Source organism: Rhinolophus ferrumequinum, chromosome 13, assembly GCF_004115265.2.
Source record: "Rhinolophus ferrumequinum isolate MPI-CBG mRhiFer1 chromosome 13, mRhiFer1_v1.p, whole genome shotgun sequence".
Taxonomy (NCBI): Eukaryota; Metazoa; Chordata; class Mammalia; order Chiroptera; family Rhinolophidae; genus Rhinolophus; species Rhinolophus ferrumequinum.
In genome coordinates this window covers 21,199,987-21,218,722 of record NC_046296.1, presented here as the reverse complement: position 1 = coordinate 21,218,722, position 18,736 = coordinate 21,199,987, and the positions used below count along the sequence as shown (strand labels likewise).

The 18,736-nt window shown below is 40.9% G+C and overlaps 1 protein-coding gene and 1 pseudogene across 13 annotated transcripts in view; both read right to left on the bottom strand.

Annotated features, from left to right (window-relative positions):
- Positions 1–7,501, bottom strand: part of AAK1 (AP2 associated kinase 1) — a 160,073-nt gene extending 152,572 nt beyond the window's left edge. For 3 of the 13 annotated variants that reach the window (XM_033124381.1, XM_033124380.1, XM_033124382.1), the window contains exons 1-2: positions 7,158–7,357; positions 6,473–6,857 (exon numbers count right to left, since the gene is read on the bottom strand). In XM_033124381.1, the coding sequence (XP_032980272.1) occupies positions 6,473–6,635 (163 nt within the window). In that variant the 5' untranslated portion in view covers positions 6,636–6,857; positions 7,158–7,357. The other 10 variants (XM_033124374.1, XM_033124383.1, XM_033124377.1 and 7 more) reach the window with 7 other exon arrangements.
- Positions 7,502–16,335: 8,834 nt separating this feature from the next.
- On the bottom strand, positions 16,336–17,172 carry LOC117033359 (cytochrome c oxidase subunit NDUFA4-like; annotated as a pseudogene).
- Positions 17,173–18,736: the final 1,564 nt, after the last annotated feature.

Genomic DNA, 18,736 nt, shown 5'->3' with positions numbered 1-18,736 from the left:
AGTAGGAGCTGGCACTCCAACCACCTGAGCCACCTGGCCGGCCCGATATAAAGACTTTTAACCACAATAGGTTAAGAAAGATGGCTGGCTCATTGAGTCTGAGAAAATTAACTTAAAAATTAAGTGATTTGCCTGAAGTCACACAACAAATTAGACCCTTCTGAGACATCCCTAACTCCTCTCTCTCCACATTGGCCAACTCATCATGTTGTGCCACCTTGGCACTTCTGATATTTTCGGCTGGATAATTCTTTGCACAAGGACATTTAGCAGTATCCTTGGCCTATACCAACTAGATGTCAGTATTACCCCCCTCCTTGTGACAATCAAAAACGTCTCCAGACATTACTAAATGTCACCTGGGGATAATCACCGCTGGTTGAGAACCACTGCTCTACACCAGTGATCTCCAAACAGAAGTACACAAAACAATCCTCTTGGATATAGAAAGAAAATGAGACTCTCTATATAAATTTTTATCTTAAAAAATATTTCATCTTTATTAATATTTAATATATGGCACAACACTAGTGCTCCCATTCAGTCCTTATGTCAATCACAGGTCTCATACAAATCTGATGGAATCCTGAGGAAAGAATGGAAGCTCCATCGCACAGGCTGAGATGTACTGCAGTTCATGTGCTTGCTTAAGTGGATTGACTAATTACATTTGTTTTAAATTAATTAACCCTCATAAAACAAACAAGGGGCTTATAAAAAGATTCCTGCAATGAAATCTTGGATTAAATATAACACAAGCATAAATGAACAAGAGAATGGTAATGCCTCATTTCTATTACTGGTATATTCTTCATCAGTCATATGATTAATACAATGTAGAAACAATCACAATCTAATAAGATATGACAAGAAGTTCACCAAAGCCTTAGCGAGATTATTTAAAATACAGATTTGCATCCACTACCATAAATGATGAACTACATTTTAAGTATATATTGTGCTTTCAATAGCACACAGCTAATGACAGCAGGACATCGATATAACTTATAAATAAATAAGCATACACACATGAAGGGATTGCATGTTTTCTAACTGATAGTGCTATTCTATCCAAAAAGTTTAGAGACTATTGCTCAAACCAACTATTGCCCAACAGAACTTCCTGTGATGATGAATTATTCTCTATCTATGCTGTCCAAAACTAGGCACTAGCCACATATGGCTGTTAAGCAACTGAAATGTGGCTACTACGTCCAAAGAATTTTTATTTTATTCTCTCTGCCAAGAATGTTCTCTCGACCTTGACCATCTAGTAAGTTCTTATTTTTGAAGACATACCTCAAATATCACCTTTCTTTGGCTTTCCCTGATTACTCCTCACTCCGTAAAATTAACTGTTTCCTCACGTCTGTCCGTCCAGCCCTTTCACGTCCTTATAGCTATTTGATCATGTGTCTCATGAGCTCAAGGCAGAGCCATGTCTTGTTTATCACACCATGATGGCCAGCACATAGTGCGCGCTCAATAACAATTACTGAATATGGCAATGAATGAACCAACAAAACTTGATCTCCCAATTTATACTACAGGGCTCCTTCCACTGCACCCAAAGATGGCTCCCGAAAAGTAGACTGAAGGCTACTCTTAGCCACTTCAAAGTGTTAGATGCTACTGCAGCAGACAATACCATTCTATTATTATTATTGTTTGGCTCTGTCAGATGCAAATGTCTATCATTTCTTAAGCAGGGACAGGCTCCTTTGAAGAGTACAAGATGAAGGTAGATGGTGTTGTCCCCTTTCTGAAGTGTCAACTTTCAAATACTGGAAGTTAAAATGACTGCTCTGATGCAGTAATACCTTTTCATGTGCACTTTATTAATATCTATCAAGCTTTTCCTGTGTACTCTACATGCAGTTTTTGCTACTGAGGTACATGTGTACGACTCCCCCATACCCTCCCACTCAAAACCCATGTAAAACTGTTTCTCTCTCTTCTCTCACCAAATGAGCATGACTTAGAAAGACTAAAGGAAAGGCTCTGACCATGCAATTGGATTTCGTTTCTGAATTTTAGATTTGGCTATATTTAGCAAAGCTATAACCGTCATCATGCCCGAAGCCAGGAAGAAGACACCATTCACAAACCACCCCCTGAAAATCTGCAGTTGCCACTAAAAAAACCAGACTTCCCAGCAGGCAAAGACATCTGAAGTGGCAGGGATCAAATTGGTGTTTGCGTCAAGAGAAGACCTCGGGTGCTTATAACTAACCTCTCTGCCTGGCACTAAAGCTCTCTATAATCTTTTTTCCTTTTCTTTTTTCTCCAACATACCTTCTGCTCTGATCAAACATTCTCATTGTCTTCCCTGACTCCTTTCTGTAACATTGGTCATGTCACTGTCCCATCTGCTTCTGCTTCAAGCTTCTTGCTTCTCTTTGAACCTTCAGGACCACTCCTTCCCCAGACACTAGCCACTCCCTTGCCCCACAAAGAGGTGAGGCCCAGAGGGGAGCAGTACATAGTGGGTATCTATTCAATAGTTACTCAAACGCCCCAGGGCCACTGAACAAAACAAGCAGCACTGCAGAGCCAGGGAGCAAATTGTAAAAGAATTTCCTTATGCCATTCCATGTCCCTCTTTCCTTGATTCCGGAAGGGAAACTTGTACTAACACTTAAAATAACACTGAACTACTCAGTATTCTCGGAACTCATTCTTTTTCACCACTCTATACTTTTGCTATCCTCTCTGTTTAGAAGACCTTGGGTAACCCTCATCTGGAACATCTGCTGGGCAATTTCCATTCCTGTTCAAAGCACACTTCATCTGCAAATCCTCACCCCCAGGCCCTTTCTCTTTACCATCTCTTAATATCATTTGACCACTATCTTTTATCCACCAAGCGTCATGATAAGTGATGGACACCTATCTTTGGGTCATTTGTTGGTTTATGAGCTCCATATGAGCGGGACCTAAGTCCCATCCATCCGGTAGTTTAGGAACCTAATACAGTGTCTGTCACAAAGAAGGTACCAGCAAACGTACACTAAATGAATACATGCATGCATCATATTGATCATACTGGTACCACCAACACGCTAGAATTATATGTCATATATGTATATTGTGTGTGTGTGTGTGTGTGTGTGTGTGTGTCTGTGTGTGTTTGGTTTTTTCTCAGGTGGTTTCACACACATTTTTAAGTCTTGCTACCTTGTACTGTAGGTAGTAGGTAGGAGAAATTGTTAAAGTTTACTGATTTGGAGACTTAGTTTTCATTACCTCTAGACCTGGATTCCTTTAGTGTAGGTGAGAAATTGTTCAGAAGGGTCACCTGGTCCACCTTATATAGAACTTAAGCAGTTCTGGAATGTTGTCTTCTACACAGCAGGTATTCAACAAACATTTATTTATTGTTTAAAGCTTAGATGTAAGGCCTCATATAGCTAAGGAGGTATGATAAAAGCATAGCTTCAGTCCTTCTTTAAGCATCGCTCCAATTTTCCCATTGAGCTCATTCTGGAAGCTTAAACCAAATCATTCCTTGACATTACATGCCCATTACATCAGACATGATCTAGCATCTCATTGTGGCATCTTGCTGAGAAAGCTAGAGAGAAAATATCCTCCCCTGTACCAAGCCTAGATAAAGCCACATCCCTCTGAACTCATGACTTATGCTCCTCACTTCCCGCAAATAAGCCCCTGCTAAACTACCATGTTTCCCCGAAAATAAGACCTAGCCGGACAATCAGCTCTAATGCGTCTTTTGGAGCAAAAATTAATACAAGACCTGGTCTTATAAGACCGGGTGTTAGCTACATAATATAATAAGACCGAGTCTCATATTAATTTTTGCTCCAAAAGACACATTAGAGCTGATTGTCCGGCTAGGTCTTATTTTCGGGGAAACACAGTAGTTAGTGAAACTAGGCGAGCAGGACTGACGCTGCAGATGGAGGGCTGGCAGCCCAGCATTCTCCTGTCTTACCCCAGCACCTCCTCGAGATTCCTGCCATTCCGCACTATAACGCATAGACGAATACCCACGTTAGAGAAAAAGGGATGATCAGTGGGATTTGGTGGTAATAAGAGTCTGTGTTTGAAACCGTCAGCTAATATACGTAATGGTGAAAAACTGAAAGCCTTTCCTCTAAGATCAGAAACAAACAAGGATGTCCGCTCTCACCACTGTTATTCAACACAGTATTTGGAAGGCCAGCCAGAGCAATCAGGCAAGAGAAAGAAATAAAAGGCAACTAAATTGGGAATGAAGAAGTCAAATTATCACTTTCTGCTCCATAAATACTTGGTACACTGGCTCCTCCATAGCCACATACTTCTAATAGCCACAAATTCAAACTCAGTTCTAGCCAGAGAACATAAAGAGGGCAACATTGCCACCCCCAGCTTCACAGGAGACTGTGTCGTTACTGAATTTCTGTCCATGACGTCATCACACCCGGTGGGTAACTCCTATCCATTCTTCAGTCAGTCACTTCCGGCACAAAGCAATTCTTGGCTCTCGAAAATTGGGGGCCACCTTAAATGTATCTCCATGATTGCACATACCACGCTATCCTAAGTGGCTGTTTTCCATCTCTCAAAGTAGTTTGTAAACTCCAGCGTCTAGTTGTGGAGCACATTCCCAGAGCCCAGCGCAGTGCCTGGCTCATCACAGACGCCATAACTGTCTGTCCAATGTACGAATGAAGGAATGCAGAGCTGCAAGCCCTACATTCCTCTAAAAATATAACGCGTGATGTACAGTTCTCAGGGATGAATTCTGGGGAAAAGGAGGGCAACCTAAATGACAAAGACCAACTTTGCCTTTTCTCTTTCCCATCACTCAGACTCTGAGGACAGGCACTGCTTAGGGTAGCACCATCTACAATGAGAGAATATCCTAGCTGAACAAAATGCTCCTGGGCTCTAAGGTCAGCAGAGGCCATTCAGAGAGAAGGAAAGAGCTCTGTGCCCCCATCATTCCTCCTGATTTCTCTCATACCCACTCCTTCATGTCTCCATCCCACTGCAGTCAAGGGTTTTGGCACAGGGATGAAAGAGACTCATCAGACTCAAGGGTGCGGATCTGGCAGCAGGCACAGAAGCATCTCCCATCCTGCACCAAAGCCCACAAGGAAAGATCCAAAGGGACAGTGACTCAGGCCGCACATTAAGTCTAGCTAGAGCAGTACTGAGGATGGAAAAGGGCAACAATTTCACAAGGGCATCGTGAGACCTTTTTAAAAACAGTGTTTTTAAAGTAGAGGCTTTAACCCTAACCCCAGAAAACTGGGCCCAGCTGAATCCACTGTTTAGACAAGCTGAGAGCCAAACACAGCTTCTTCCTCCTCCCAACTGACCTGCCTGCAAGACTCACTATGACAGGCATTTCCCAGGCCCAGGTCGAAAAAATCTTTTCAACCTTAGCTTGCAAAAAGGCTCCTTCCCCAGCTAATAAACTGTTCCCCACCACCACCTCCATATTGCAGTGATAGACGCCTCCCCCTTCCGCCATCCCCTCTCGGCTGATAACACAACCTACAGCAGGCTGGCCCCATCCAATTAGTTTGAATAGCTTCATGCCAAGAAAATTGCTGCTTTTATTAAAAATAAAAGCACACTAGGCAGGCAATGGGCTGTGAAAAGTATGAGTCTGGCATAATTATGAAGGTCGAGGTTAAGGTTACGAAGAGACATGCGAAGATTTCCAGAAAGCCTGGGGAATCAAGATATAGATTTAGATATAGATATGGAATTCACAGAGCAGATCTAAATAACACCTTCTCCAACAGAGGAAAAGCAAAAATCATGATGCCACTCTCAAGTAATTCTTCCTGGGGGGGCGAGGAGGGGTGACTAAAACAGGAGATGAGAGGGGCCTACTGGACGGATTTCAAAATAACCACATTCATTTCATGTAATTTCTGTTATCTTAGCTACATCCTGGGGACCTGATGACAGCTGGGTCAGGAAACAAACCCAGTCAAATCCAAGAGCCTTGGCTCGTAGAAAAAACATTCCCATTTTCTGAAAATCCTGTCTTCCTTCCAATGCCTGCTCTTGGCAGTGGGAAAGTTGGGGAGGAGAAAGAGAAAGAGAAACCCTCCTCTCTTCAGCCCTCACATCAATTATTTCAAGTTTTAGGATGACAAGCCCACTACCCCCTACCTTTGATGTGAAGCTTTGCACTTTCACATATAGGTTTTCTCATCTGCTCCTCATAATTCAGTGAGGCTCACAAGATTTGGCTTGTCAATGTTTTTTAAAACATAAAAAGCCATTGAGGTAAACAATTTGGGGCAACCTTCCCCCACCCCAGAAACCCTGTCACTTTCACGTCTGTTGTAAATTTCTCAAGGGCAGTGATTCACAGGGCAAGGAAAGAGGGAAGGGAGGGTCAACTGGTCAGAACCCATTCATACGTTCAACAACTAGAAACCAGAATCTTGCTGCATCAGCCCAACATTTTCGTTTACCGCGCACTGCAAGAGTCCTACCGTACCTTCCGCCAACACCTCGTCCACAGTGACCTGCTGTCGCCCAATGCCAAAGACCCTTCCGATGTAGCCACTGCCCAGGCCCGAGGTGCTGCCCCCTCCTCCGCTGGAGCCGGAGCCCAGGCCAGAGCCGCCCTGCTCTCGCCGGGAGTCGAAAAACTTCTTCATCTTGCGAATAGGAAGCAGTAAAGCAAAATACCGACAGCTTCTAGATTTTTTTTAAAAGAAAACAAGAGATCCAAGGATTTCTTCTCGGATTTCAGCTCGGAAAGGAGCCACCCGAATCCGGCCGTGGGGGTGGGGGCTGAGGGAGGATGCCTACAGGAATATGCGTGTCAATCGCGCAGCGGTCCCCTCCTCCTCAAGAGAGCGATTCGTGTAAGTTTAAACCTGTGATGACAGAGGAAGAGAGAGAGGATGAATCAGTAACACACTTGAAAATTCAACTGCTGAGTCCTAGAGGAAGCAAAAGCCATCATCCTGGGGAAACGCTTCATGCATTTCCTTAACGAGAAAAATCCTGGAGCTGAAAACACATCCCCGACCCCAAAACCCAGGACCCCGTGCCCGGGGCTCAGAAAAAGGAGGGATTCGGGCCGCCTTGGGCAATGCCGACCCAGCCGAGCACTGCCTCCCCCTCTTCCCTGATCTCCCTGCCGCCCCGCGAGGCAGCATCCCGGTAGCACCCACTTGAGATGGCTCGGCGGCCGGCGCCCAGCTACCAGCCCCGCAACATTGTCACGGCCGCCGGGCCGGCCTGCGACACGGAGATGAGGCGGCGCTGCAGCGAGAGCCGGGGCCGCGTTCGGCACCCGCCCGCCCGCCAGCTGATCCCCGGAGCGCCCGGCGGAGACTGACCCGCCGCCCCTCCCCCGCGCGCGCTCCCGCCCGGCTCCATCCACCCAACCAGGAAGTGAACCGCCGCCGGAAGTGCCTCTAGGGGCGGTGCGGCGACGGCTGGGGCCCTCCTGCGGCCCGCCGCCTTGTCGCGACACACGGGAAGGGGTCGTCGGAGAGAAGGGGACCGGGAAAAGGGGGTGTCAGTGCGGAGAGAGTTTTAGAAAAGAACGTTGAAATCGCCCGACCCGCAGGGCACCATGGGAAAGGTAGTTCGGCGCTGCCCAGGGGGGAACTACAACTCCCAGGATGCCCCTGGAGAAGCCAGCGAGGCGGAGGCGATGGCAGTGGCCTCTTCGGCCTCGAAGGTGGTTAGTGGGGTGGTGCATTTGTGAGGATTCGGTTATTTAAACACATCCGGTAAAGAAACTGCCAGGGACTAGGGTTTCCACCCTGCTGCATGTTCCACCCTTCTGGAGCCATCTTATTTGCGGCTTGATCTCCCTGCACAAGGGATTCTGGGGTTTGTGGTTTCCAAACGGATCGAGGCTGACACCTGAAGGACGCAGCTTAACAGTTTAGCCCCTAGCCGGTCCTGCGGGACTTACCGACGTCACCTAGGCAGAAGGTGGAAGACAGAGGGCGATCGGGAAAATTTTGCTAGCAGTTGATGCGGGGCCACACCCTAACATAAATAAAACCAGTGCCCTTCCGCCCCCAACCTCAAAAGACGCTCTTGCTCCCAGATGTTATTGAGAACCGGTTCAGCCATCAGCTCTGAGCTAGGCGCTGTGAGAGCACTTAATAATACAGTATCTCATCTGAGAATCTACAGGCGAGACTCAAACCGAGAAATTTAAAGGGTGTGTGCAGCACAAATCCTGGGGTACCAGGAGATCGAACTCCTTGGCTCTGACCCCTAAATCTGGGGCTCGTCTGCCGATGGTGACCCTTAATTTTTCCACCTTTGCTGGTGCTGTGGGTGGGTCTGACCTTCACTAAGCCAGCCTCTCTCACACAAGAGCCCTAGGCTGACCTTCGATTACTTCTTTTTCACTTCAAGATTTCCCCTCCTTGATTACTACTTTACGCTGATAACGCCTGAATGCTGAGGGTGGGAGTGGACAGTGATTTGCATCTAGCAAATGCAGAAGATTTGGAAGGCCGGGTGGTACCCTTCTCCATTCCTAGATTTCCTGATAGATGATGCTGAATGTAGTGCCAAATTCCTGCCCAACCCCCCACCCCAAATCCGTGATTTTTCTAACTCCCGAATCTAGGTTATTTCTCACCTCTACCCGCTCTCCTTGGTCCCTAGTTTTGCGACAGCCCTCCTAGCTTGTGATTCGTCCCAGGATCTTTTTTTTTCCCCCGCAGGCATTTGAGAAGAGTAGAGAAGTGTGCTCCAGGAAAAAATGGTGCTTGCTTTCTCTAATCTGAATATTGAACTGAGCTGTGTGTGACTGGGCTGGCCTCAGCGTCCTTGCTACTTCTCCTTCCTCCTCCTCTTTTTCTCTTCCCTCTTTTCCTTCTCCCTCCTCTCCTCCTTTTTGTTTCAAGTAGTGCCATTCTAGTTAAACTTCCTGTGTAGAGACAGCATCTTTTCTTCAGAAGGGAGTCAATGTTGTCACCTCAGTTCACAAATGCATGCAGCCACCTCCAGGGCAGAACGCAGAACCTGCTAAAACAGTCCCTCAAAGCAAGCCCAGGGAGGAATGTTCTCTGCACTTCCCTTAAAAGGCTAGAATTTTGTCTAAGGAAGTTTGGAATAGGTCTTAAAATAGATAGGCAAGCTCATTTAGAATTAGATTCACTGACCTCCATCTTTCTCTGCATCTATTGATCTTGACTGACTTTTTTTAAAGAAGCTCTGTTGGGTCCTAGAATCTGTTGCTATCTCAATTTTTACTTTTCTAGACTGTCTTGTTATCAGACTAGGCCAGACTTAACCAGATCACAAATCTCACTTCTGAGATACAAAAACTTATTTTTATCCAATAGGATTAAGGTATTTAGTGAACACTCACCTGGATGCTTTGATCAGAATCTGAGGGAGGAGGTTATAAAGAAGAAGAAGAAAAAAAATCATTAAAAGACCATAGCCTTTTGCCTTCCATTCTCTCAGAGACTGATAATAATTATAATGACAAAATCGCAGTTTTTGATGCTTTACGTATATTAAGTTATTTAATCCTTACAACAACCCTATGAAATAAAGTACTATTATTCTACTCATTTAATAGATTGGGGAACTGAAGCATAGAGATAAGTGACTTGCTCAAAGTCACAACAATAGTAACTGGCAAAGCCAGAATTCCAACCCATTTTGGCTTCAGAACCCAGTGCTTAACTAGCTACACGAAACTGCCTACGTAGAAAGAGCTAATGTAAACTGATTAAAATACTTGAAAATAGTCAGAAAAATCTACCAGCAGGATGGGACCAGGAGCCAGGAAACCTGCCACTCCAGAGCTGTGCTCCTAAAACACTTAGATCTCTGGACTGTTTTCTCAGCCATAAAAGCAGATCTCTCTTCTAACTCTTAGTAATTCTCTAGTTCCTGAATACAAAATAATCACAGATCAGCCGTTACAATCTCGCAACTCTTACCACATTTTGTATAATTTGTTCCACCCTGCCTTTCACTCCTGTTCAACTTTCTATGTATATTATCACCTCAACCAAGTACCTCAAGGTCAGGGAACAGTATTCTACTTATCTCCTTGAACATCCAATAAAATAGAGTGTATCCTTACCAGTACTTAAATAAACCAAATAATTGACTTCAAATTTGTGACACAAAGGGAACAATCTGATTAAGGTGGAAAGATTGATTTGAGGTATTCTAGACTACGTGAGCTTTTGAACTTGGTCTAGGAGATACTATGGTTAAATACCCAGTTGAAGGGAAGAGGACAGGAAACTGTCGTATACTGTATATCTTCCATATGCCATTACTATATTAAGCGCTGCACATATCATCTTGTTTAATCCTCATGGATGCATCTGTGCAAAGTAGATACTATTATCCATTATATTAGAGTAGATACTATTATACTATTATCCCCAATTTTATGGATGAACAATAAAGATTTTGTGAGTGGGAGGGTTTATTAGGTTTGGAGGAAATGATTTGACCCATGGATGGCTAAATTCTGTCATTGTAAACCCAAGGGTGGCAAATGTGTGGTACATCCTTAGAGGAAATCAAAGGGAAGGGGATCGACATTTTTAAAGACCTTAATGAAGGCCTCCACTGTGTTAGATATTTAATCATATCATTCATCCTTCACAATACACTTAGGAGGTGTGCTTTGCTTTTATTTTATCAATGTGGAAATAGGATGAGCAGGATTAAAGTAAGTCAACTATTGCTACACACATCCTGCAAAGGGCAGAGCCAGAATCAGATCCTGACTGACCTCAAAACCCACGTCATTTTCACTATACCAACTAGCCATTCTATGTTGCCATCTCTCAGTCCAATGGAACTTACTAGAAATGTAATTATCAGGCCCCACCCAGATCTACTGAATGGAAGCAGGGGGCACAGAGGCAACATTCTCTCTTCACCATTTTCTGCATTTTAGTTTCCTTACAGACACCCCTTTGCTTATCTACTTTCTTTTGATTCTTTTTGTTGCAAATATAAAGTAGATGTGTTTTACAGAAATTGCCTTTGGTAAACCTTGTTCAAAAGGGTAGCCTTCTTGTGCATCTTGAGCACTGAGTTTTCCTTTTATATGCTGTAGAATTTTTCATAAACCTATGAGGTTTTCTTTTCCTGTTTAATCATCGTTAGATACGCAGTGTTGTTATGAGTCGTAATCTTTTTCTGAGTCATTTAAAGAATTTGAATGCATTGCTGGGAGAAACTAATGCATATCTAGCCAGATGCTTTCTTAAGTTGGGGCTCAGCCTTTTCATTTTAGAAAAGTCTGTTCTATTGACTGAATTGGGCACATTAAATAATTGAACTAAGATGTACTTGTTATAATTGACATAAAATATAAATTGAGGTTCCTGCAATGGTCAGGCAGAGCAGCATGAATGTCCTAGGCTCATCCTTAGTGAGGCACGTATTCTTGAGATCTTCTTGCCATCTGTTCATGTCTTCTTAGTTGAATTTTGACCTTAGGTGTATGGTCTGTGCCTAGGGAACAACAGGAAGCTAAACATCATCTACACAGACATTAAATGTAAGACTGTGATCTCAATTTTTCAGTACCGTTTGCTTGAGCAAACACTCATTAAACACCCACCGTGAGGGTGTCCTCTTAGAGGTATTATTCTGCTTTCTTAATAATGGTGATACTCAAGAAAGTGTGATGTATAGACTAGTGCCAGTCTTTTAACTGTTTATAACTGGTCCATGATGACATAAGTACAAAAATTGAGAATAGACATTTAAAGCATATAAATTACATATACGATTCTGCACCCCCAATTCCAGTATGTGGGTTTTCAACACCAGCTGGGTATCCTACAGTTTTACTCAATTCTGACACTATCTACCTGAAGATAGTGTCAAACCCCACAGCTTTAGGACTAAGTCCTGTAAGACTGCCCCACCCACCCCATTTCAGATGCCAATTACAAGACCAAGTTGTCACCTGTGCTTCTGACCAACTGGCTATAGAGTAGAGGTTCCAACGACCCCCTCCTTGAGTTCCATTAATTTGCCAGAGCAGCTCACAGAACCCAAAGAAAGATTTTAGTTACTAGCTCACCAGTTTATTGTAAAAGAATAGAATTCAGGAACAGTCAGATGGAAGCGACACATAGGGCAAGGTACGTGAGAAGGGGCTTGGAGCTTCCGTGCCTTCTCAGAGAATACCGCTCTCGTGGAATATTCACGTGTTCACCAATCCGGAAGCTCTCCCTACCCCATACTTTTGGGGTTTTATGGCAGCTTTATTACCGTTGGCATGATTGACTAAATCCTTGGCCACTGATGATCATTCAACCTTCAACCCTGATCCCCATCAGAGGTCAGGGTGGGTGGGACTGAAAGTTCTAGTCCTCCAATCACATGGTTGGTTCCCCTAGCAACGAGCCCCTCTCCTTAAGTGCTTTCTAAAAGTGACCTCATAACATAAACACAGATACTGTTAAAAGAGGTTTGTTAGACTATCAAGACACCTTTATTGCTCTTATAACATAGGAAATTCCAAGAGTTTTAGGAGCTCTGTGCCAAAAGCACAGATAAAGACCAATATATATTTCTTGTTATAAATCACAGTATCACAGGGGACTATTAATAATTATGCCAGGACAACAAACATTAACTGGACTATGCAGACAATCTGGAGCATATGGTAACCTCATCCTTAGACTTCATTAGTGATGGAGCCCTGTGGACACACCGATCACAAAAACTTTCTGAACCTTTGTTTTTCTGAATGTAATATACACTAACTCCTAAATCCCTGGCCCCATACACTTGATAGGACAGCCCAGCAATTACACTTGGACCCCTTGTGCCCACTGTTCTTGGAAATTGACTTGTGATTTGACGCTGTGTCTTGCCCACTTACAATTGGACACTGCAAATATTTTCCATGTAGTTCTTTTTGCTGATGGACTTGGTTTAACAAGGGGGGCAGAGATTAGACCACAGTTGAAATCTACAGGCTTTCAACTGGGCCTCTGCTAGGAGCATCTTGGGACGCTTTACTTGGGAATTATTACAGTGGTCTTCCAAAGTTTTCATTGACATAACACTAAGTTCATTTTTAATACCCCATGTTCTCTCATATGTTTGAAAGTTGACCTATACAAATTTTCACAAATCTAAATAATTGCAAAGGATATAATTTATGGCTTCTTATAAATACTATCATTTAAAAATAAAACTGTTCCATCACTTTTTTCAATTTATGCAATGGAGACTAAGTACCATATATTCAATGGAATATAAATACTATCGTCCATTTTAAAATATTTAAATTCTTCTTCAACACCTAGGAATTTCACATTATTCTTTTCTCTTCTAGAACACATACTAGGTCTGATAATTAAGTTCACAAACTTGTTGCAACGATGTTGCTAACCTTTTTTTGATATCAGAGGGATTATTCATTATGAATTTGCACCAGCTGGACAAACAGTTAACCAGGTTTACTATTTGGAAATGCTAAAAAGTCTGTGTGAAAAAGTTAGACAACCTGAACTTTTTGCCAACAATTCATGGCTCTTGCATCACAACAATGCACCAGCTCACAAGGCTCTGTCTGTGAGGGAGTTTTGAGCCAGTAAACAAATAACTGTATTGGAACACCCTCCCTACTCACCTGATCTGGCCCCCAACGACTTCTTTCTTTACCTGAAGATAAAGGAAATATTGAAAGGAAGACATTTTAATGACATTCAGGACATCAAGGGTAATACAACGACAGCTCTGATGGCCATTCCAGAAAAAGAATTCCAAAATTGCTTTAAAAGGTGCTGGCGTGGGTGCATAGCTTCCCAAGGGGAGTACTTTGAAGGTGACCATAGTGGTATTCAGCAGGGAGATATGTAGTACTTTTTCTTGGATGAATTCTGGCATTAATTGTCAAACCTCATATTTCTAATTCCCCCACAGAATTTTATCCTAAAATAATATAACTATGTGCTGGAAATGTTTTCATTGATTGCATCATTATATTTCTCTACAGCAAAATAAACTTAAGTTTTTTATTCCATGTAAGTATAAGTCTCTAACTGTTACAAAAATTTCTTCTGGTTATTATGATAATTATTAGCTTTATATAATTGATTAATGCAACGTAAATATAATACAAAGTTTTATAAATTGACAAAAAGTAAAAATATTTTGGGAATGTATTTCTTCACAAGATGAGTGGGGCTTTTAAAATTTTAGTTCATTAATTCCATCAGTTGTATGCCTATTTTTCATTTTTATATATGTAACCACTGGGAAAACTTGTTAAATATATAAGTGGATGGGACTTGAAAAAGTTTTCTTTTAGCAGCACCACTTATTTCTTTGCACTCCTGAGATATAAGAAGAAGAAAATTCAAAGGGATCTAGTCTCAAAAATTACTTTTAATGATATATAAACTTTAACTTGATTGATCTTTTTAAAATCCTATCAAAAGCAAAAAAAGAAAACTGCTGCTTGCAGAAATTTATTATGCAGTTATTGGAGCTATTCACCTCTTCAGTTTCTGGAAAATATATTAAAAAGGTTTTAGCAAGATTTAACACATGACTGCTATTCTTTCCCTTAGAGGCCCAATATTCTCAAAAAAGGTTGAGAAAATAAAAGCAATGATAATTTCAAAGCACTCTTGCCAATATAATATTTCTTAATAAAATGCTATTTTTATAATGCGATTTAAACATATTTTTGTCAAAACTGTGGAGATGGATTTTAGTCATTTCATTTATGAAAATGTATGTCATGTAATCTAATTAGTAAAGTCAGTCCTCTTTGTTAAATCAACCAGGTAAATCAGACCACTTTGTGAGAAAAGTCTAGTTTATTTTATTCCCCCTAACTTTATTTGCAATACAAATATGATAAGCAAATTGCTCATCAAAAGTCATATATAGTAGTCCCAGAAAATATTCAAATTACATTTAAAAGAATCAGTGTCACAAGCATCTCCTGTTGTCAAAATTGGAAACATCTTTGAAAAACACTGTTAAGAAAACAAAAAGACACCCACAGAATGGGAGAAAATACCGGAGTGCCAAAAAGTGTATACAAGTGAACACTATGGTCAACATTGCTCAAACAGTAGTTTGCCATAATCAGAAGTGTCTGGACACTGATGGTAACCACTTTGAGCACCTCTTGTAATTGCAGAAGTCAAACGTGACTTGTATTCATCTTTTGCCATCGGTATATATTGAGTATTACAATTTTAATACAGTTTTCCTTTCTTAAAATGTATATACATTTTTTTGGCACTCTCTGTATTTGCAAATCATATATCTGATAAGGGACTTCTATCTAGAACATATTAATAACTCTTACAACTCAACAATAAAAAGACAAATAACCTGATTTTAAAATGTGCAAAAGATCTGAATAGATGCTTTGGCAAAGAAGATACGCAAATGTCTAATAAACACATAAAAGATGCTGATATCATTAGTTATTAGGGAAATGCAAAGGAAAACCACAATGAGATACCACTTCACACCTATTAGAATGGCTATCATTAAAAAAGACAGACAATAATAAGTGTTAGCAAGGATGTGGAGAAATGAGAATCCTCATACACTGCTCGTAGAAATGCAAAATGCGCAGCCAGTGAAAAAACAGTCTGGCAGTTCCTCAAAAGGTTAAATGTAGTATTACCATATGACCTAGCAATTCCACTCCTAATTATATACTCAAAAGAAATAAAAGCATATGTCTATACAAAAACATACATGAATGTTCATAGAAGCAATATTCTATATTATACTAGTATATAGAATAATATGTATTAGTATATTATACTAGCCAAAGAGTGAAAACAATCCAAATGTCCATCAACTCAGGAATAGGTAAGTAAAATATGGTATAATCCATGCAATGGAATATTATTCAGTAATAAAAAGGAATGAAGAATTGATACATGCTACAATTTGGATAAACATTTAAAGCATTATACTAATTGAAAGGAGCCAGTCATGAAGGACCACATATTGATTCAATTTATATGAAATGTCCAAAATGAGCAAATCTATAGACAGAGAATAGCGGTTGCCTAGGGCTGCAGTTGGTGGGGGAGAGTTGGAAAGAAATGGAGAGTGACTGCTAATGGGTTCAAATTTCTTTTTTTGGAGTGATGAAAACGTTCTAAAAATGATTGTGCTGATGGCTGCACAACTCTGTGAATATACTAAAAACCACTGAATTGTACACTTTTTTCAAGTTCAGCTGTTTATTAATCAGTGTAAACCCCAACATAATACACCAACATGCATTCATGCATTTGGAGGGGAACTATTTCCTGGTCAAGTGGAAAATTGTGCAGACGGCTTCTGGAAAACCATCATTCTAAGCAGCTATATAGTGAAACATTCCAGTTAGAAGACTGGACTTTCTTCCTTCAGTTTGCTGTAATTTACATTCACTGAGTAGAACTTGTATTGATCATTGGCACCCAGTTCGTTCCAGGGTTCTGGGTTATTCTTTCTGTCCCAACAGACATCTGGATTGAACAATGCTGGGCACAAGTTACACAGCGCTGCTCCAGTACCTCCGGCTCCAATAAATACAAAGAGGGGATCAAGCTGGGATGCTCCTTGGCCTGACGAGGACCCAGAGGTGCATGATTGCTTGCAGCAGAGGGCTTGAGTCCGGAAGCAGAGAAAAACCTAAGTTGTACATGTTAAATGGGTAAACTTGTGGTATGAGAATACCACAATAGAACTGTTGAGAAAAAAAGGAAAAGTCCCATAAAAGCATTATAGACTAAGATTTAGCCTAATTTACAAAGTACACTGTCCTCAGAGAGAGGACGCTGTGGTAATTTATATAATCTCTCTCCTCTCTCTCTCTCTCTCTTTCTCTCTCTCTCTCTCTCTCCTTCCCACCCCCCATCTGTTTTTTCCTTTTCTCCTCTCCACTCCGCATGTCATTTATTCTTTGTCATTGTATCATTATCTATTGACACAGTAATGCTGATAACAAACCACCTGAAGACTTACTGCTCACAACTCTGTGGTTGCTGAGCCATTATCCACGGCTTCTAACACTGTCCTGGCACAGAGGAGGTGTCCAGGATGTGTTTGCTGAATTGACCTGAGCCCTTGTCAACACTTCAGTGAGCTGCTAGCAGGACATGAAAATAGCTACATAGTGAAGTGTTGTTTGCTAGCACCTGTTGCGTTTCCTACCTGTGCTAGCACTCTAGCTAACATTCTCTGGAAAACCTGGCCATTTGCAGGAGGCTGAAAACAGGTATTCAGAATTTTTGGAATGTGGGCTTAATTTCAGATACAAGCTGGGCTCTACTTGAATGAGAAATGGATTCTGCTGTCTTTCCCTGCCTTTTTAACATTTCAAGTTAAGTTCTTAACACCCATCCATCCATATACAACTTTCTTGTTCAGAATGTCATCTGAGCACCATCTCAGAGTTTTCTATTTTCATTCCTGTGTGTAATCAATGGGAACTCACTGGGTCAGAAATGGAGAATTATAAATTGATAAGAGCAAACTAGTAACATTTGCTTTTTTTCCTGAGTAAGCTAACAAAGGAAAATGTCCCTAATGTATAGAAGTATAATGGACATTTTATAGGTCAGCCTCTCTACAAAAGTACCCAGTGATTTCTGTGTCTATTTTCAGGGAGGAAAAAAATATATTGCTTCTAAATTTTAAATCGTTAGGTTTTGGAAAAGTTTTCATAGGAACTGATTTTCTGGAAACATTGAGGTACGTAATACCATCAGCCCTTTTTCCTGTAAATTATTAATCTGAACTCACTTTTTATTTTCTGCCATCCTTTTATAATCAAAAACAATCTGTTCTCCAACTTGATAACACTATTGATATTTTTTTTTAAATCTCATTTCAAACATTGCACCACTCTAAAAATAAGCCATTTTTGTTTTCTATAGTCTTCCTTCCCAGTCTTGTTCCATAGAAAGGTATTCTTTTTAATATAGTGGGATCATAGCATAGTTTTGCATGCTGTTACTTCTTTTAGGTGGATAATGTAGGACTTCAAAATAAAACGGCACATGAGTCTCGTGACTTTATAGTCATGCTGATAATATGCTATCACATATACTTTCCCATTATGATACATAAAAATTTTTATTTCTGTGTGTGTTTTACTCTATGTAAATGTCACCTCGATTTAAAAAACATTTGAATTTTTTAAAATTGGCCTTTCAAACTAGCAGAGTTTCTCAACCAAAATAGAGAAGAGATTTATTTAGGGCTTTGAAACTAAACAAAATTGAGGCACCTAGAATAGTCAAATCATAGAGATAGAAAGTAGAATGGGGGTTACCAGGAGCTGGGAGTAAGGGGAAATGGGGAGTTATTATTTAATGGGAGTTTCAGTAAAGGAAGATGAAAACGGTCCGGAGATGGATAGTGGTGATGGTTGCACACCATGTGAACGTACTCAATGCCACTGAACTGTACGCTTAAAAATAATTAAAATGGTAAATTTTATGTTAGGTAAATTTTACCACAATAAAAAAGTTTTTAAAAAACTAAACAAAATGAATTACTAAGTAATAATAGCATTTACTGGCTCAAATTCATTTTTAAATGTGACAATCTGTAAATAATGCATTAAAGTTAAAATGCATTAAGTTTCAGAATAATAGGTTCAGAAACAAGTGAATAAGAAATTTCCCCTTAACAGTAAATTAAAAATTAAACTTAACACGTGTAGTCTGTAGACTTATAGGAAATGAAGAAGACTTTAAAATTGTGGATGGCCCAGAATTGGTAATTAGTTAATTTG